This window comes from Manis javanica, chromosome 7 (genome assembly GCF_040802235.1).
Source record: "Manis javanica isolate MJ-LG chromosome 7, MJ_LKY, whole genome shotgun sequence".
Taxonomy (NCBI): domain Eukaryota; kingdom Metazoa; phylum Chordata; class Mammalia; order Pholidota; family Manidae; genus Manis; species Manis javanica.
In genome coordinates, this window is record NC_133162.1 from 24,688,940 (window position 1) to 24,708,186 (window position 19,247).

Below are 19,247 nucleotides of genomic sequence, written 5' to 3' on the forward strand. Positions count from 1 at the left end.
GTGTTCTGAAGGCCCTCTCCCTGGTTCACAGGCAGCCATCTTCTTGCAGTGCTCCCACATGTGGAAGGGGAGAGGGAACTCTCTGGAGCCTTTTTTAGAAGGGCATGAGTCTCATTCATGAGGGCTCTGCTTCTCCCTTGAGATCCCTTTCTGGGATAGCCTGGGCATCTCTGGTTGTTACAAAGGGCTTTCCTCAGTACCCTGCCTCACTGTAGTTTCTACGCCACCACTCAGAGCTCTGCCCACGGGGCCTCAGAGAATCCTACACTCCAGAATTCACTTGTCAGCCCTCCTGAGATCTGAAGCATACCTGGTGAGTTAGCTTAAGGCTGAATAGAAGAGCAGGCAGGAGGAAGGTTCGCCCAGTCAGGGGCAGGATGGCTCAGAGGGTGGCAGAGCCTGGGCTTATGTATCCTGCCAGGGGTCAGCATCAGTTTGATGGTACCAATCTAACCCTGCTGGGGTTTCATTCCAGCAGCTCTTGTCTGGTGGGGTTCAAGTATGGGAGGTACTCTAGAAACTAGCCTGGAGGGCAGCCCCAGGCCAGACTTCCTGGAAGGCCCCCCCACCTGGCCCCTGAACTGGGCCCACTAGTGTGGAGCACCATCAGGCCGATGGGCAGACAGCTCTGCTCAGGAAGGCAGGCTGGGCCGGGAGCTTGCCAAGCTGCTGCTGAACTGGCGCCCAACTTCCTCTCCTCTTGCACCTCCCTCCCACCCGCCCTCCTTGGCCTGAGGCCCCAGGGCTGTTTTTCCACTAGCTGGCGCATGCGTTTTATCCCACTGTTTCCTTTTCTTTTCTGGAGTTAAACTTTTCTGAAGACACAACCAGCCCCAGCGCCTGCTGGTCTCAAGTCCCTCCTGCAGAGAAGAAAAGCAGAGGGAGACCCCAGAGCTACCTGCAACACTTCGGGCAGAGCAGCTGCCCTACTGGGCAGCCGGCCCTAGAGTCCCACACCCGGGGACTCAGCCCCAGCCACTCAGAGGCCAAGGCCAGTGGTGCCTGCAGCTGGCCCCAGGTAAGGAAGGGCCCCTCCTTTGGGTGTGCCAGTGACAGCATATGGCAGGGCTGCTCTGAGGCTGCCCAGAGGGACTGTTCTGGGGAGCGGGGCCTCTAACTGAGGCTCCTCACTCTGGGCCCTGCCAGCCCCACCCTCTCCCCCATCTGCCTGTCCCTTGTCCTGTTGTTTGGGAGGTCCCACGGAGGCCTGGGTGGGACCCCTCCCTGGCCTGGGGGACAGGGACAGTAGTCTCAGATGGCCTGGTCCCTCCTCTGCTCACCACACACCAGTGTTTAGTTATCATACCACACTTTGGATCCAGGCTCCCTTGGGGAGCTCATTAGGAGCCTTGAAGCCAAGCAGGGGAGGGAGAGGGGGCTGCCTTTAACACACCTATTGCCAGCAATAGTACAAACTCTTTTTCCCCAGGGTGAGACCAGAGCCCTGGGCTGTGAGTTGGGGGAAGAGTCAGATCCCTCCTCCTCCTGCATGCCGTGTGGCGCCCATTGGCAACCCTGGCCCAAGACCGGAGGGCTGGTGGGGTAGAGAGGAGGCACAGAAGGAAATACGGCAGGTCTCCCCATGTTTGTTTGCTGTGCACTGCATCCCTCTACTCTCTGGCTTCTTCTGGGCTGCAGACTTTGGTTTTTCATCCCTGAGATGGGGAGGACGTGGGGCCACACCCTGGCCTGTCCTGCTTGGCTTATGGGGGTGGAGCCTGTGATGGGAGTTGGGGCAGAACGTGGCTGGAGCCTGAGGCTAGGGCCACTTCTTGACGGGCTGCCAGTGCTGCTGAGGCCCAAGGCAGAGCAGACTGGGGAGGGGTTGGTGGGCACGGCTGAGTCTTAAACCTTCTTCAAGGCTTCCTGTCGCTGGCAGGTCGGGCAGCCCCTGGGACCTGGGACCTGAGTGGAACAGGGTTGTGGGTAGGCTGCTGAATAAGGAGGGGGGAATGGTGGAGAAGGTCACCAGGGCTCTCATGGGCGGGGAGAGAGCAGGGTCAACAGACCAACAAAATGGAGGATTCACTTAGCCAACCCACCCATGTCAGCTTCCCAAGCCTCCTTAGGTCATGCTCAAAAGTCCTGCCTGGACACCTCCAGATTTCAATGGCATCAAGCAAGGCACTTCATTATCTGTAGGCCTCAGTTTCCTGATCTTTGCAGGAAGGAGAATCATCTCCCCCCACAACCCTGCCCCACTTTGGGAGCTGCCCTGGACTTGGCAGGGTGAGAGACGCTGGGCTTCACACAGAGGACAATTATCAGACACTGTTTATCCTTTCTTCCCTCCAGCATCCCTGAGAGCAAGGCCCAGAATATTCATTCTCTTTTCACAGATGAGCACACTGAGGCCCAGAGAAAAGTCATTTAGTATGCTGAGCCAGGATCTCCTAAACCAGTCCAGAGCCTGAGGCCTCCGAAGTGAGGTGTTTATGAACTCCAGGGATGCTGCACCAGGCTCACCACTGACTGGAGGCCCCTCCCTCCACACCTCCCCCCACAGCACAGGGCCAAGGCCAAGTCCCTTATCCACCAGGATACCCGTTTTTACACCCAAAGGCTAGAGCCTTGAGGACACAACCTCCAAATAGTCCTAGGTCCCTAAGCACAGCAGCACTCCCGAAGGAAAGCCATCCCAGGCCCCAAGGCCACTCCAGTGCCTCCCTCAAGGGAAGCTTGTGGTAGTAAGCAGAACTTGTCTGAGGCAGGCAGACCTTACTGAATGTCAGCTATGCCACTTATACGTGACCCTGACAAGCCACTCACCCTCAGGAAGCCTCCACCTTCTCTCTATATACTGGGGATATGACAGCTCAATGAGAATCATGATGGGCAATGAGGGACATACGGTGCCTCGCACATCCAGGAGCTCGGGAGCGGTGCCTGCTATCATTCCCCCCAGGACCCTAGGCTCCCAGAGTCTCCTTCTCAGTAGCCTGGTCATCCAAGATTTCTTCAATCTACTTTCAGAGGCAAACATTTATTAGTCATCTACTATTCCACAGGAAATACCAAGCCAGCCACTGTAGCAGATAAAATGGCAAGCCCGTGCCCTGCCTTCAGGTGCCCACCAGCCTGCACTCCTTCCTAGTTGCACCAAGATCCATCCAGTCCAGTCTCTGCTGCCGCCGTCCCTGCAGTTGGGCCTGGCCGGTTTGTCATCATGGCAGCCCTGATCGCAGAGAACTTCCGCTTCCTCTCACTGTTCTTCAAGAGCAAGGACGTAATGATTTTCAATGGGCTGGTGGCACTGGGCACAGTGGGCAGCCAGGAGCTGTTCTCTGTGGTGGCTTTCCACTGCCCCTGCTCGCCAGCCCGTAACTACCTATATGGGCTGACAGCCATCGGCGTGCCCGCCCTGGCACTCTTCCTCATTGGTGTCATCCTCAACAACCACACCTGGAACCTGGTCGCTGAGTGCCAGTACCGGAGGACCAAGAACTGCTCAGCTGCTGCCAACTTCCTCCTTCTAAGCTCCATCCTGGGCCGTGCGGCCGTGGCCCCCGTCACCTGGTCTGTCATCTCCCTACTCCGTGGTGAGGCCTATGTCTGTGCTCTCAGTGAGTTTGTGGACCCCTCCTCACTTACGGCTGGGGAAGAGGGCTTCCCACCAACCCATGCCACAGAAATCCTGGCCAGGTTCCCTTGTGGAGAGGGCCCTGCCAACCTGTCAGGCTTCCGGGAGGAGGTGAGCCGCAGGCTCAAGTATGAGTCCCAGGTAAGGCTATGCAAAAGCAACCTCCCTCTCCTTTCTTCCCAGGTGGTGGCTGGTGGTTGTTAGGTTGGCCCAGCGTTAAGAGATGAAGTTGGGAGTTGATTCTCAGGGGCTAAGGTTTCCAGGAAAGCACTAGATTATCAGTCAGGTATCAGAGATAGATAACCCATGGGTTAGTGGGGCAAGGGTCAATTCCAGCCCCAAAGAGATCATTTTAAACATTAAAGAAATGTCTTTTTGGCCCACACTGAGCCTTGATACCAGTCACAGGTTAAGCTCTTTACTCCTATCTGATTGAGCACAAAACCCTTCAAGTTTATGAAACATTTACTGTCAGCTGTAAATTGATAGTGGAGTGTGGCTGCCTCTGGGGATGAGCAGTTCCCCTCCTGAGAAAGGCCCCAGCAGAGTCAGCCTTAAGTGCTGCTGATAGGGGAGTCCCGTGAGCCACAAGGGGTGTCAAATCAGGAAACGGCAGCCGCTGCCTGGATCCTGGCTTCAGCTTTGGCTTAGTTCTGAAGCAGAGGCTGTTCAGCCGAGAAAGGCGAAAGGCAGAGACCTGGGCAGAACCAGAAAACTGAGCTGGAAGTGTTAACTTACAGAAATGGGGTGAGACAAGCAGCACAAAAATTTCTAAAAGTCTCCTTTCGGATACCTAAGAAACACAAGTAGCAGAGAAGCAGGGCTGGAGACAGCGCCAAAGGAGGTGGAAGATGGTAGACAGAAAAATAAAATCTACTGACAATGCTCAAATGCCCACACATCTCTGGGCAGGATCAAATAGGGACACAAAGGTGAGGTGACTGACAATCCTCACCCTCAGTAGGCTCCCACCCAAGCAAGCATGAGATGAGCACATGGGAGATTACAAAACGAGGCAAGGAGTGGTCATGTAAGAGGAACCAGGCTACGGGGCACACAGGGAGGCAAGATTGCTCCCAGAGGAGCCTTTTAAGGCTTCCAGAGGTGGCATCTGGGTTGAGGCTGGCAGTTTGAGCTGGATTTTGATGGGCTGAGATGTGGAGTGGGGACTTCGGGGCTGAAGGAATGGCAGAAAATGCTGGAGGCAGAGTCCAAGATGAGAGGAAGTGTGAGTTCAAGGGAGTGAGGACAAAGGTGGAACCACAGCCGTGAGGGCCTGCTTCACTTACAGGAGCAGCGTCTGTGGCCCAGGAGGTGACGGCCAGCTCCCGTGGGGCTCTGAGGCTCACGTACCCACCCCCGGACCAGCTCCCATTTCTTCCTGGGGCAGGGGGCAGTCAGATAGCTCCTTGCCCCTCCTCAACCCTACCCCTTCTCTGCCCAGCTCTTTGGGTGGCTGCTCATTGGTGTGGTAGCCATCCTGGTGTTCCTGACCAAGTGCCTCAAGCATTACTGCTCACCACTCAGCTACCGCCAGGAGGCCTACTGGGCGCAGTACCGCACCAACGAGGACCAGCTCTTCCAGCGCACGGCCGAGGTGCATTCACGGGTGCTGGCTGCCAACAACGTGCGCCGCTTCTTTGGCTTTGTGGTGCTCAGCAAGGATGATGAGGAGCTGGCTGCCAAGTTCCAAGTAGAAGGCACACAGCCGAGACCACAGTGGAACGCCATCACTGGCGTCTATTTGTACCGCGAGAACCAGGGCCTTCCACTCTATAGCCGCCTGCACAAGTGGGCCCAGGGTCTGGCGGGCAACGGCATGGCCCCAGACAATGTGGAGATGGCCCTGCTCACCTCCTAAGGGTCCTGTTCCCACACTCTTTGCTAATGACAGTCCTTGGTCCCAAACTGAACCCCTCTTCCTACTTGTATCTGCATCAGAAGGGGATTTTTTCTTTTACCCATAGCTTTTTAGGGAAACAGGTCAAGAGTAAGGAACAGAAAGTAACCTGGGATGTGGAAGAGAAAGCTGGTAGACATGTGGTCAGCTCTGACTGGAAAGTTCTCAGACCTGAAGAAACCCCTCCACTGTTGACACCAGCCACTTGGTCAACAGCTTTAGAGAAAAGACCCTTTCCCAGAACTGGTCCTTAATTAACTGTAATATGAATGACCTTTTACTAGTGGGAATCCAAGGCTGGGAAGCCCTGGCCAGTAGAGCCAGATGACAAGAAAACCCATTAGTATAGGATATTGTGCAGTTAATTTGTGTGTGAACTGCATGTGGACACCTCACTTGGCAGTGCTCAGCTGGGAAGCTGCCCTCCAATATATGTTTCTAACTTTATTTTATGTACTTACATTTTTTATAAAGATTTTACTAATATAAAAGACTAGCTTGGTGTCTGCATGATTACTGGGCCCTGTCAGCAGGCTAGTGGTCATGTGGACAGGCCCAAATCCCATCCCCTGTGAGAGGAAGGGGACAAAGACACTCTTGGCAAGATTAAAATGGATGAAAGGGCAGGCAGCGGGGCAGGGAGGCCCAGGTGTTCACACACGGGAAGACTCTGGGGGCTGATGATCTCTTGGCAATTAGACTCAGTTATCTGATTTGATCTTGGGAACAGACGGAGCCTGGGCTTTTTCAGAGGGACGCTCAGTTTAAATTTCACAGGTCGGAAAATCTTGCAGTGAGCAAGGCAGGCTGGCTTTTACAACCTAGAACCAGGCTAGGCCCAGCTCTGCCTCCCTGCCCATCTGCCTGCCCTTGCCTGATAACCTCCACCACCTCTAAAGCCTGTGATGCTCTCCCTTGTCCCCATCCTGCTTCCTGGCATACCACTCAGTCATTTCCCACCAAAAGGACGCCAGCTCGCAGGATATTTATAGCTCTGCCAAAGAAAACTCTTAATTCCCTCAAGCCCAAGCCAAAAAGGAACAGGCTTCAACAACTAGCCGGGTCTGTGCTGGCCTCCAAAAACTCATCTCTCCCCAGAGCTACAAGGAGACACAGAGAGGCCGCGTGGCTCTCCCCAAAGCAGGTTCTCACAGATGCTCCTCCCTGCCGGGCCCTGGTCAGCACACAACATATGCGCTTGCACTTGATCTATGGCAAGCCTTCAGGAAGGACTTTCTAACCCCATTTCACCAATGAGTCATCCCATTCAGAGAGGCTGGGTGTCTGACTGGGAGGAGACCCCACCAGGTGATTTAAGCCATTATCTGCAGCTTTCCTCTCAGGCACTCAGCTCCCCCGATTTTCCTTCCTGGGCTCTACCTCTGTCCTCCTGTCCTCCACAAAAAGGCACAAGCTACCAGCTGAGCTGAAGATGAGGGAACGCTCAGACTCTGACAGCTAGGGAAAGGGACCACTCCCTGGACCCTATGGACCCTTTCTGTGACCAAGAGCCTGCCAGAGCCAAGAGGGACCCCTGACCATTAAGAGGCAGCTCTTCCATTCCTGCTTCCCAAGGAACTCCCATCAAGGAAAGACCCTCAGCTTCCTGGGGAGTCCAACAGCCTGCAAGCACTGAGCAGCCTCAGAAAAGGAAAAAACTGAAATAAATTGGTACTAACATAAGCACAAAGGAATTATAAATCTCAAACTCTTTCTTATCATGACAGGATTTCCCCAAGGGAGCTGCAGAAAAAGCAGCACTTAAAAAAGTCCTCAGGCACCGGGCAGTTGCCGAGGCCCCACAGGCTGGCCCACTAAGCGCGGCTATCAGAGCCAGCCCACCACTAGTCTTCCAACACAGAGCCCTTAGCTTCCACGTATTCCAGGGCCTTCTTCTTTACGGCTTGCACGTCCTTCTCGGTGCCGTGCTGCTTCTCATAGTCCAGGTAGCGCTTGAAGAAGAATTTCATTCGCTTGGGGGCCAGGCTCAGGTGAATGACCCGCTCGAAGACGTCCCTGTGAGGAAAAACAGAGTGGCACTGCCCCGGCCATGGGATTTCCGGCTAGCCTCACCCACTGCTCGCAGGCCCTGGAGCTAGGGTCCTGTGATCTGGCAAGCCCACGGCTTATCTCTATTAGCATTTTAAGCTTCCACCAGTGGCCCTGGGGAAAGAGGGACCGACCACCTTTCTAGATGAGCAGACACCCAGAGATGTTAAAAGGCTTACTGGCCCAAAGTCATACAGGCAATCAGGACCAAGCTGCTCAGGGGGGACACGCACAGAGGTCCGAGGTCTAGATCTGTGAGGAAACCTTGAGTGTGGCACTAGTTCTTTCTGGACCTCAGTCTACCCATCGCTGATCCTCCCCTGCCTTGTGGGGAACATTCTCTATGATTAGAGCCAGGCACAGTGTTAATTATGAGGAAAACCTAAGTTTCCTCAGGCCCAGGCCAGGGCTACCCTTCCTCCCACCCAAGGTTCCAGACAGACCTGAGGCTGGCCTCTGAGGCAGAAAAATAAAGTGAAAAAGTGAATGTCACAAGCCCTGGCACATCATGTCAAAGCTGTTTTTCCAGAGTAGGAGAACTTGGGATGCTGGGAGCTGCTGGCAGCCTAAAACTCCTCTACTTGGCCAATGCCCCTGACCTCCCACAGGGAAATTCAGCTGCAGTCTCCTTCCCCTCTCACCGGGCTTCCTTCTGGCTGCCATGCTTGATGGTCATGTCGATGTAGACCGACCAGACATCTGTGCGATTTGGGTAGATGCTCAGAGTGGTCTCGAAAATGGCTTTGGCTCGTTCCGCATCCCCCAGCTGGAACTCAAGCTGGGCAAACTTGGAGATCACATCCATGTCTGCAGGGAGAAGGCAGCTCACACACAGAAAGCAGACAGACTCCCCCCCGCCCCCCAACCCCAATCCAGTGTGCTACAGTGACAGAGTGACTCCTGGTTCCCCGCCCTTGGGCTCCAAGACCTAGGTGATAACAAGAGGGAAGCAGTGGTGGGTTTAGGGTCAAGTACACAGAGGGACACTGATCTGTGACTCCCACAGCAGCATCCTACTCTCTAGGACCAGAAAGGGGGTGGGATGCCCAGGGGCAACAGAATTAGTGTTTTTTGGTTCCTTTGTCTTTGGAGTTTAACCTTTGAAATGCAAAATGAATTAAGTTCATGAACACAATCAGTAGAGAGCTGGCGATTACCCTCCACAGGCTTTTCTAATACCACCCTCAGATGAAAAGACATTTCCCCACCCTACGCCCAGGTGTCAGAGAGCCTGACGTGTTTGGGAACTGGGTTGGTAGGTGGGAAGGAGCCCTCACGCTCTTTATTAGGCAGGCATTCTAGGGCTCGCTGCATCACACGGTGACTGGCCCCAGCCTGGCCCCTCCGCAAAAGAAAGGCGCCGTATTTTATCCAGACAGCTTTCTCCTGCCTGAAACGCTTCAGCATCCGGTTGTAGAGTTCACCAGCTTCCTGTGGGAAAGACAAGGCACGCTATGGACAGGGTGAACAACAGACGGGCAGCTGCGCGAGAACCCAGATGGGTTCAGACTCAGTCATTACAGGACGCCCAGCTCTAGATACCTGAGGGGAGTGGCGGGGCTCAGAGAGGAGAGCACAAGCGGAGGCCTAACGTTACTAATCCTATGCCCATAAGGAGGTCCTGAGACTAGGAGGCAGAATGAGGCATGACAGGGGGCAACTGGAGACACACAAAAGGGGCTGGGTGTCACCTTCTGTCTACAATGCCCATCAGCATCCCCAGGAATATACAGGGCCCGCTGTCCTGTCACTTCCCTCATCTTCACCCCACATTCCTAAAGCAGAGGCCAGGGTAATGACTTCTCGCACTTGGAAGATGAGCAAGTTAGGGTTCAGATGTCACACTGCAAGCCCAGGGCAAGACTGGACCCAGAATGCAGGGTTCCTCCCTGCTGCCTCTGTGACTCCCAAGAGTTAGTTTCTATACAGCTGAGGACCCCATGGTAGTGGGCCAGCTGGCCCAGACTCCTACCTGGAATTTCTCTGACTTGGTGTAGATGTCAGCAAGATGGAGAAAGACCTTGAGAGGCTCATTGTACTGCACAGCCCGCTCAAAGACCTTGGCTAGTGACTCCTGACAGCCATACATGTTTTCTAGGTTTAGCAGTGCCACCCACACGTTGAGCTTCTCCTGCTCCTCTCTGCAGAGAGAGCAGTCAGCACATGAGCTCCATCATCTCAGCCCAAGCCCCCAACCACCACCCAGGGATGCTGACAGGAACTATTCTCCCTCCCCAAGACCCATCTATGTCCTCAATTCCCACCTCCAAGTGCAGATACTGAGAGGCCCTGTCCCCACTGCAGTTCACAGAGAAGCAGGAACCCTGACCCCTGAGTGCCAGGCAGAGGGCTCCCTTGGTTTCTGCCTCCCCTCCCTAAGGAAGCCCACCAAATCTACCCAGGTATGTGGACAGTTATTTTCCCTATTTTACTTCTGCTCCATGTGGGGCACCTAATTATAGGGACTCTTATAAATGTTACCCTTAGCTGTTTCAGTGAACACAACTTTATAAAATATACATGAGCAGACCTATTTCACAGGTGGCACATCTATGAGAGAACGCCTGGCATGAGAACCCATGAGCCGAAGTGCTGCCAGCCTGCTGAGAGGAAGAGACCCGCAGGCAGCAAACCCTGTGACCCAGAGACCTGGGCCTCCCTGCTAACCAGGTGGGCAAAGCTGAGACCTGAAGGAAATGGTCTTGAGAGCCCTCTCGGCCACAGCCCGGGCCTTCTCGATCTCTGTGGCCTGCAGGTGGAAGGCCATGTATTGCAGCCACAGGATGGAGCTGTTGGGGGAGCTCAGCACGAGTCGGTCAAAATCATCTGCTGACTCTGGCTGTCGATGGGGATCCATCAGTGCCTCCTCAATGCGGGAGAGCTCTTTCTCTGCCTTCTGCTTCTCCAACTCCCTTTCCTTCTTGCTTTTCTTCTTCTACTCAGGAAGGCAGAGAAATAAGTGAGAAATCTGCTCCTCAGTCCCTGGGGAGGTCTGGTGGAAGCCACAAGTTGGCAGGGCAGTCCACAGGCTCTATAAATACTCCTTGGCCTGAGACTGTCCCCCGCCCCCCCCCCCCCCACAAGGGCTAGGGCTGACACCTGGCACAGGAGAGTGGCACCAAGGGGTCCCTGCAAAAAGGACAAAATGCTGCAAAATACGGCACCGTGGACTGCTGTGGCTTCTCGTCCTCCTCGCTGTCTGAGCTCTCTCCTCGAGGTGGCAGGGCTGGGGTCAGGGAGTCTAGCCCCACATCCCAAAAGAAGCCAGAAGACAGCTGCAGCCGGGGCACTTCTGCTGGCCTGGTCCGCTTCTCCTGGAGGATTACAGGAAAGCACTTGGCTCTGGTTTCCCTATCCCACCTGGAGAAGTAACTCCAACCATGCCCAGAGACCTTTCCTCTCCTCCCAGGGCCAGGCTAGACCCCACTAGGCCCCAGGCCACTGGAGAAACTGTACAGTGGTGACATATAAGCTTTCTTTGCAAGTAAATTCATTTAGCTAATACACATACATGTATAAAATAATAGCAGAGCTAGAACAGAGAGATATGACGAGGGTTCTAAGGACGGCAGGGGTGTCCGCGAATGCCTTCCATACCCTGTCCTCAGTTCAAGCAGTGCTGCCTCATTTTCAGAGGGGATGCAGGCTCAGGAAGGCTGAGCCTCCTCTTCATCTGCTCAGCCCACTAGTTTAATTTAGCTCCACCCATAACCATTGAGGAGAATTTATTTTATGCAGCCCACTCTACGGGTAAAGCAGGGTCCCTGTCCCCAGGGAGCTGACGATCCACTGAGGAAACTAGCAGCCCTACCTTGTCAGTTTACAGGAAAGCAGAGAGAAGAGGGTGGCGCCGAAGACAGCCTAGCCCTCAGGCAGGAGACCGAGGCCTTCCCCCGCCAGCAGCCTCTTCTCCCACCTTTGATGCTGCCCCTCACCTTGGACGGCACACTCATCTCTTCTATCTCCTCTTCTCCTTCCCGATAATACACTTCAACACCACTGTCATCCTCCTCTGATGGGGCAGCTTTCTTTTTCTTCTTGTTCACTCTTTCCTGACCAACAGGTGGGAAAAATGCCACACCACCCTTCACGCTGAGGCGCCGTCGGCAGGACCAGGGCAAGGCCCTCTCTCTGCCCCTCCCAGCACCACCCAGGGCCCAGCCTCCACACCCATGCTGCTCTCAGTCCAAGAGAAGGTGAGAAGGTGAGGAGCTGCCCGGCTGGGTTTTGAAACACTTTCCTTTTCACATGAGGGGAGGCCATCATCCCTGTGACCTACCTGTTCGCTTCCAGACTCCAGGCGCGGCCGCTTGCCCTGCTTCTTTGGGTGTAGTTTCTGGGGCTTAGGCATCTCCTTGCTGGGCAGCTGTGTCTCTTCCTGCCCCTTCTGGCTCCTCTTCTCTTTCCTTTTCTGGTTCTTCTTCTCCTTCTCCTCTGCTTCTTGGTGGTCTCTCTCCTCTGCCTCTGTTTTCCTCTCCTCTTGCTTTAGAAGCGGCAGCCCTAGGGAGGCAGGAAACACATCCGGCTTCCCAGTGTCACAAGAGAGGAATGACAGATTGACCAGCTTCTTCCGGTGGTTCAGGCTACAACAGGGAGAGAGGGAGGGTGAACAATGAGGACAACAGAACATACTGGGAACAACAAGCAGACCAGGCCTTCCTCTCCTGATCAGCCCAGTTTTCTGGGCTTTGCCGCACCTGCCTTGGAATCCACTAGGTATTCTTAGCAATGATACGCACATTTTACCGTGCTGAGTAGTAAAATACAGGAGGCAGCTGAGATCTCTCCCTCCTCCATCCCCCAAAACAGGTGCCTATGAAGAGAAAAGTCTCCACATCTGCTTTTAGGAACAAAGGTTGGGAGACTCAAGGAAGAAGGCTCCAAACAAAGGGGCTTTGTTCATCTGAACACTGCTCCCACCACTACCAACCCTGTTATGTTACAAGTTTATCATACCTCCTCCTAAGCAACCCAAAGAAAGAGGTGGGGGTGTGGCAGTGGGTGGGAGAAGGCACCTACCTTAGGACCTTGGCTGTGAGCAGCTTCCCTTCAGGGAGATATCTGTTATAAAGGGCTTTCTTGGACGGGCTGTACTGGGAGACATGCGGGTATTGGACCAAACCCACCACTGAGGGACCAAGGCTGAGAGGAGAGAGAGAGAGACAAAGGTCCTGTGGTCATGAAAACAACAGAGTCCCACCCAAGCCTAGGCCTCTACTTTCCCAGGGACCCAAGTTGTGATGAGGATTTATGATAGATATTAGATATAAGTTCCTAGCATTCAAAAGGATAAAGAGGACCTTGTAAACTGGGAAGAATTATTCAGTATAATGAAGATGAAGGTATTTTCCTCTCCACAACAGAGCACCACAATGTATAAATCACAAACTTGCTACGACAATACAAAAATGTGGAGACATAATAACAGCGAAGGCAAGGCTGCAGCACCTGGTGATGGTGAACACTATGGTTTCACAGAGCATTTAGAAACCATGATCAAACACTAAATCAAAGAAAATCCAAATGTGTTTAAACCTAAATTGGACCTGCTACATTCTTTGTCCAAAACACCAAATAAGAATAATTTAAAACTTTTTTAAAGTATAAAACATACTGGAATTAAAAAACCCAGGGAGAACTCACTGACTTTCCTTCATTCATATTTCCTTCAGAGAAGCTGACTGAGGGATGCGGCCGACCGCAGACCAGGACAGGCCCAAGGAGGGCACCCGAGTTTGACCCACAGTCCCCAGGGTCCATCTCACTCACCTGAAAAGAACACCATGTGTCTGGACCGATGTCACATAGCCTCTCAGGAGCTGCCCTTCCTGAATGTCCTGGACAGAGTTAATCTCGGGATCTGTAATTTTGCTTTTTGTCTTTGGGTTTGTCCTAAAGAAATAAAAGGCTTATGTACATATACCTCTAAACCCCTTTCCCTACTCTCGCCCCCAACTCACCTGCGATTATCAAACTTTGTTAAGAGTACCACTCTGGACCCATCAGTAGGCTACAACCTACAGAGCCCAGCCCCACCCTCTCCTGAGGTCCGGTCAGCTGGGGACATGTGTCTGTGAGTTGGCTATGCAGAAGTAGGGAGAGGCTAACCAAGTTGGGGGAGGTCAAACCCAAAGTCCTGGCCTTAAAGACATCCATTTCTAACCATGGAGCAAGCTGACCTCAGGCCAGTCCACTTCATCACATCCCTACTATGGAACCCTGGGAGCTAAATCATCTCCCTTCACCAGAATCACCATCTGGTAATCTTGACCACATTTGGATGTTTGAACCTTTCCAAAGGAAACAAGAGCCTGAGCAGACAGTTCTGGCAATCAGTATGTCCTCAGCTTTTCTAGATAAAAAAATGGGGCAGGGTATAAAGTGAACAAGCAGACGGAAACGGTAGGAAGCCCTAAGTTCTATGTCTCTCCCAAAGATCCATGTAGCCTCTCCTTAGTCCTCTGAGAGGGTTCTCCCCTCTTCTTGTCCCAACAAAACAGACACCCACCTGGATGACCGCAGCGACAGAGCCAGTGCATGGCCTGCAGTGGACAGAACATAACACCTGGAAAGAGAGCAAAAGACAAGGAAATTATGCTTTTTCAGCTTCTTCTCCACAGGGCTGACCTGACCAGCAGGACAGAGCAAGGAGACATGAGGCCTGGGCTCTCTTCTCCATTCTGCAGAAATCCTGCTGAGAGACTCTGGACAAGTAACCTCTCTGGGCCTCAGTTTACTAGTCTGTCAAGTAAAATTAACACTATTTATTCTTCTTACCCAAGAAAGGTGCTTGGAGAAGAAAATAGGAGGAGACAGGGAAGCCCTCTGGAAGACACAGAGAAAGAGCCATGGGGTGGGAGGGGCTGACTTGGGAGATGAGACCAGCCCTGTGTCGGGTCCCAGGAATGTGTGATGTCAGGGAACAAACCACAGGAAACGGTGACCAAGTGATGACCTAAGTGCTCCTGCAGACTCACAGCAGCTGTTCAGAGGCAGCAGATCAGTGAGGCCTGAGCAGGGGAGGCTTTTAGAAGGGAAAGCAGGGTTGACTCTTTGGTTAAGTTTCCAAACTTATGTCATCTGAAACAGCACTTAGTAGCCTGAAGTTATAGCTTCAAAGTAGAGAATCTAAGCAGTAGAAAGGATCACAGCAATAGTCCAAATTTTTCCCAGGACAGGTGTTTGCCTTTTATAACCCAGCATCATAGCCCTTAAAATAAGGAAGGACCCGGAGGGATTGTCTACTTTTAGACAATGAATGCTACTCACAGGTTTGGCTATAATAAAATGTATTTTAAAAAGATGCTTTCCTAAAAATCACACCTACATTTTGTAAGCCTCAAGAGACAAAGCAGAGATAAACCTGGATTTCTCTCTGAGTCAGTCCTTTTCTTCTCCCAGGCCCTGGATATTTTTGTGCTATTTAGTCTGGTAAGTGGTTGAGAACTGAGACAGGTGCTGGTGGCTGGGACATTTGAGGCAAGAAAGTACATTTACCACCTTCCAGTGTCTGCCTCCTGAAAGTGTCTGCTCCATGGCTCGCTAACTCTGATTCTCAGAAGTCTGTATTGTACCAAGCTGAAGTCTGCGTCTTCAATGCTTGTTTACTCAGGATATAAAATGGTTTTAAAACTCTGATGGTAGGCTCATTTGTGTGCATCTGAAATAATTCATAAATAAAGCAATCCCCCAGCTGCAAAAGGTTACTATCATTTTCATAGAAAATACCTACAAATCAGGGTTTTTTTTTTAATTTAAAAAAGAAAAAAGACTGCTTCAGTATAAAAATGAGCAAGCAACTTGGATAAGCACAGAACAAATTGTAAATAGTCAAGAAAGGAAATAATGACCCCTAGAGAAATGTAAATTAAAATGCAATTTTTGCCTATTCAATGGCTGACTAAAAAAAATCAGCATCCAGGGTCAGTAGGGGTGTGAGAAATGCAGTCATCTTTATTGTTAATGGGAATATAAATCAGCACAGTCCTTTTAAACAGCACTTTGGCAAGAATGTGCAACATTGTTTGATCTATCAATTTTAATGCTAGAAATTCATTTCACAGATAGACTTGTACTAGCATCCACACATATGTGCAAAGATACCCACTTCAACATTATCCATAAACAGAGAATTGTTTAAATAAATTATGAAGAAAAACAACCACAATGGAATACAAAAAAGGTATTAAAAACAAGGTAAAAGAACAAGGCAGATTTATATATATTAGCATAGAAAAAGCCTATGATAAACTGCTGTGAGAAAAAAGGAAGTTGCAGAACAGTATATAAAATAAAATTCTATACAGATTATGCCTATATATGTGTGCAAGTCTTCAAAGATAGAGACCAAAATATATTAATACAAAAAGCGCTAGAGAAAGAGAGAAGCAATAGACATTTTCATTTACTATTTTATACTAGGTGTTTTTTTTGGGGTGTAAAATCATGTACTAGTTTAAAAAAAAATCTACCAATCCCACAGATGGCTAGAAAGGAAAAAACCTTGGCTTACCTGACCACCTTCTGGGGGGTGAAGTCTTCCAGGGGTGTCTCCGAGTAAGAGTCACTCACGTGAAATATACTGACTCTTCCTATCTTCCCAAATGGGAAGGAGACAGTCAGCCCCTTCTTGGGAGTCACCTTCACCACTCGGCCCATGGCTACTTCCCCTTTCTCCAGCTTGTGAGGACCTGGTAAAAGAATGACCCTGATTTGGCAGAGGAAATGATCGAAGAACCTGGAATGCTGGCCAACCACAGGCTGGAGAAGGTAGAGGCTGCCCAACTCGGGATGTCTAGGCTGAGTGGGCCAGATGACGACAAAGACCCAGATTATCACACCATGCAGTCAAGAATCCCAGGGCTATGTGATGGACTACCCTTTCTAAGACACGTGGGAAAGCCAACTATTCATGGAAAGGTGACTTAGACAGAGTGACACAGGCCAAACAAAGAATAAAGCCCCTAGAGAAAAACTGTTCCAAGAAGGCACCACCCACAGTAGGGTCCCTGAGGACTCCAATATAGAAGGCAGCCTTCAACCTGGGATGTAACCGAAGGCCCCTTCCTATTCTTTTCTACCCCACCCCTTCACCACACCTATGAGTGAGAGACACAAGAAGGCCTTGGAAGAATCTGGGCCAACCACAGTGGCCTTCAGGGCCTGGCCAATCTGGAACTTCTTATCTGGATGTTTCAGAACCTAGAAAACAAGAAAATTTCTCTGTTTCGAGAAACGTCTGTCATTTATCCAAAATCACAGCATTTAATCTCCACAGCAAGTTACCTCCCCAGCCAATCCCAGAATAAGCACAGTTCCTTGTACACACTGTGAGCACACACCAGATGCTGAGTCAAGCTTAGGGAGCCTGGGTTTCCTCTCCAGGGATCTCTAACATACTGACCTTGAAGCTAAGAGAAGTGAGCAACAAGGGAATTCTCCCTCGGATGTCTGGAGCAATCTCCACCTCAAGCCATTTCTTAACCACGTTGTACTGGGGGAGGAAAAAGACAGCAGAAATGGAATGGGGCAAAAATAAGCATCTCTTCTCTATATTAAAACACAGACTCTCCTAAAATCACAGGGCTGAAAGGGCCCTAATCCAAATTTTTCCAAGGGACAGTAATCTACCCCCTACATCCCACTGCCCCTGGCCCAGCCACCACTTCTCACAGGCTTCACTCTGAGTCCTGCTCAGAGACTTTTTAGCCTAGCAGAACATGTACACCTCCTGGTGCCTCAGCTGATTAAGAGGCAAAAATGAACTGAGAGACATCCTCAAGCAGTAGGACACGCCCCATTGACCTCTGTAGCCTCCTCCAAGCTCAGCTATGCCCAGTAATGGTTAATCATCTCCAGTGGCCAACATATGATTTCTAAATCAATTGGGACTTTGAGCCTTCATTGTTTACAGTGTCCTGTTCTAGAAAACACCCCAACTTTCAAGTCACTTCAACAAAACATTTATTATCAAGTAGCCACTATGCACACAGCACACAGAAATAAATAAAAGGCAGGTCCTGCCTCCAAGGAATTTACACTCTACAAAGAGTAAGTCAAACAAGTATGAAATAACTAAAGCAGTGGAAGTGCAATACACTACGGGAATATACAGGAGAACTAACACTAAGTGACCTATACATGAACATAAGGACAGATTATGAAGAGCCTTCAGCACCACTCTACAGCATCTGGAGTTTATGAACCCTACCTATAGACAACAGGGAACTGAAAGGATCAAGCATCTGTGACATGTTCAGATACACCTAGAAGACGAATCTGGAGCAGCAAAGAGGAGTTAGCCCTCAAGGTCAAGCCCATACCACCTTTCTCTCTGATACATTCCAACCAGTACAGTTCTCACTAATCTCTTCCCTTTTTTGAAGTTCTGATTCACTTGGGGTTAGAACACATAACCTGGCACTGAATTACATATTGTTTTGCACTGCACATGAGTTTCATGAAAAGGAATTTATTTTAGTACTACACTTATTTTAATCTTGCTCTATGTTTTTCTACTTTGTACAATTAACCTATAAACATGTTGAATTGTAACCTGCTTGCTCATTGTTTTATAAGCCACAATTTTAGCTCCTTAATTACACCAGGAGCCATATTTTATCTCCCACAGACTAGCATGGTGGTAAACACAGAATCAAATGCCTAGTTCTAATGGTTTTTGTCTCCAGCTTCTCCTTTTCTTCTGAAAGAAGGCTGGCATCACATGGTGACATGCACTACTTACCTTCTTCAAAAAGCAAGTCACAGTCTGGCCAGCCTGGTACTCTTTAATCTTCTCCAAGGGGCTGACAGACTGAGTGTTGAGAGCAGTGTGGCTCTCCTTTTCCAGCTCACTGTTTACAGAAAGGCAATGAAAAGAGTAAACCAACCTCTGGAGAAGGCTTCTCACTTGAAACCCTCTCCCGAGTGGCTCTAGACTAATTATACAGGATCCCCCTAATTCATACATACCTCCCACACCCCCCATTTCTCTCCTTGAAGGGGAATGTTCACAGTACCTGCATGAGAGAGCTCATCTTTTCCATTTTGCTCACCTTGATATGAACAAGCTCTAAGTAGGTAGCCTACTATAATTTTTACAAATTTAGGAAACAAAAGTGTTTTTCTTCTTTCATAATACTTTAGCTATTGCTTTACATTTTGCAGAACTGTTTTCACAATCTCTTGCTGAATGTGACAACCATCTCATAAGTGATTTAGGCAGCATAGATATTATTAAACTCATTTTATGCTACTGAACCAGAAGCTAGAGTCAGGGCTCTGATTCAAAAATGCAGAATTCTGTCCCCTATGCTACCTTGCCATTATTGCATTCTTGATTCTCTTTTCTTTCTCAGAAAAGCAACAAGGGATGCAGTTTGAAAGTTAACAGTCCACAGATCACTTAAAAGGAATCAGAGAACTCCCACCCTTCCAACCCAGCCCAGCTCTCCAATTAAAATCATTTCTAAAACAAAACAAAACAAAAAACAAAACATCAGTAAAATGGTACAAGTAATACTGGTAAAATTGTAACATATAATATAGCAAGTATTGATAAATATAGAAAAACAGTAACCTTCATATACTAGTAAAGGTGAAAATGCATATATCCTATGACACAGTAATTCCACCCTTGAGACATCCTTGCACAGATGAGCAATGGAACAAGTTCTAGGATATTCTTTGTGACATTAATTATAATAGAGAAAAATTGGA

The 19,247-nt window shown here is 50.3% G+C and overlaps 2 protein-coding genes and 1 long non-coding RNA gene across 3 annotated transcripts in view; 2 read left to right on the forward strand and 1 right to left on the reverse strand.

Annotated features, from left to right (window-relative positions):
* The first annotated feature begins 734 nt into the window (after window positions 1–734).
* Window positions 735–5,976, forward strand: CALHM2 (calcium homeostasis modulator family member 2). The gene is made up of 3 exons (XM_017660108.3): window positions 735–1,018; window positions 3,009–3,721; window positions 5,025–5,976. The coding sequence occupies exons 2-3, from the start codon at window positions 3,167–3,169 to the stop codon at window positions 5,439–5,441; spliced, it is 972 nt and encodes a 323-aa protein (XP_017515597.2). The 5' UTR covers window positions 735–1,018; window positions 3,009–3,166; the 3' UTR covers window positions 5,442–5,976.
* Window positions 5,977–7,174: 1,198 nt separating this feature from the next.
* The window catches only part of PDCD11 (programmed cell death 11), a 35,308-nt gene continuing 23,235 nt past the window's right edge, over window positions 7,175–19,247 (reverse strand). Inside the window, exons 22-36 of the mRNA XM_037001293.2 lie at window positions 18,274–18,382; window positions 16,933–17,022; window positions 16,628–16,730; window positions 16,042–16,219; window positions 14,038–14,094; window positions 13,299–13,421; window positions 12,549–12,671; window positions 11,809–12,112; window positions 11,465–11,581; window positions 10,694–10,843; window positions 10,217–10,464; window positions 9,502–9,670; window positions 8,807–8,960; window positions 8,171–8,336; window positions 7,175–7,496 (exon numbers count right to left, since the gene is read on the reverse strand). Of these exons, the coding sequence (XP_036857188.1) occupies window positions 7,325–7,496; window positions 8,171–8,336; window positions 8,807–8,960; window positions 9,502–9,670; window positions 10,217–10,464; window positions 10,694–10,843; window positions 11,465–11,581; window positions 11,809–12,112; window positions 12,549–12,671; window positions 13,299–13,421; window positions 14,038–14,094; window positions 16,042–16,219; window positions 16,628–16,730; window positions 16,933–17,022; window positions 18,274–18,382 (2,263 nt within the window). The 3' untranslated portion in view covers window positions 7,175–7,324. The remainder of the gene's footprint in view (window positions 7,497–8,170; window positions 8,337–8,806; window positions 8,961–9,501; window positions 9,671–10,216; window positions 10,465–10,693; window positions 10,844–11,464; window positions 11,582–11,808; window positions 12,113–12,548; window positions 12,672–13,298; window positions 13,422–14,037; window positions 14,095–16,041; window positions 16,220–16,627; window positions 16,731–16,932; window positions 17,023–18,273; window positions 18,383–19,247) is intronic.
* Window positions 9,670–13,337, forward strand: LOC140850359 (uncharacterized). The gene is made up of 4 exons (XR_012133050.1): window positions 9,670–9,931; window positions 10,071–10,199; window positions 11,593–11,733; window positions 13,202–13,337. It is a non-coding gene; the product is annotated as an uncharacterized lncRNA (long non-coding RNA).

Bases quoted from the DNA above. Each gene is read 5' to 3' on its own strand.
- CALHM2 (XM_017660108.3), top strand. From the start codon at position 3,167: ATGGCAGCCCTGATCGCAGAGAACTTCCGCTTCCTCTCACTGTTCTTC. The intron at 3,722-5,024 runs GTAAGGCTATGC...TTCTCTGCCCAG, and splicing joins GGCTCAAGTATGAGTCCCAG to CTCTTTGGGTGGCTGCTCAT.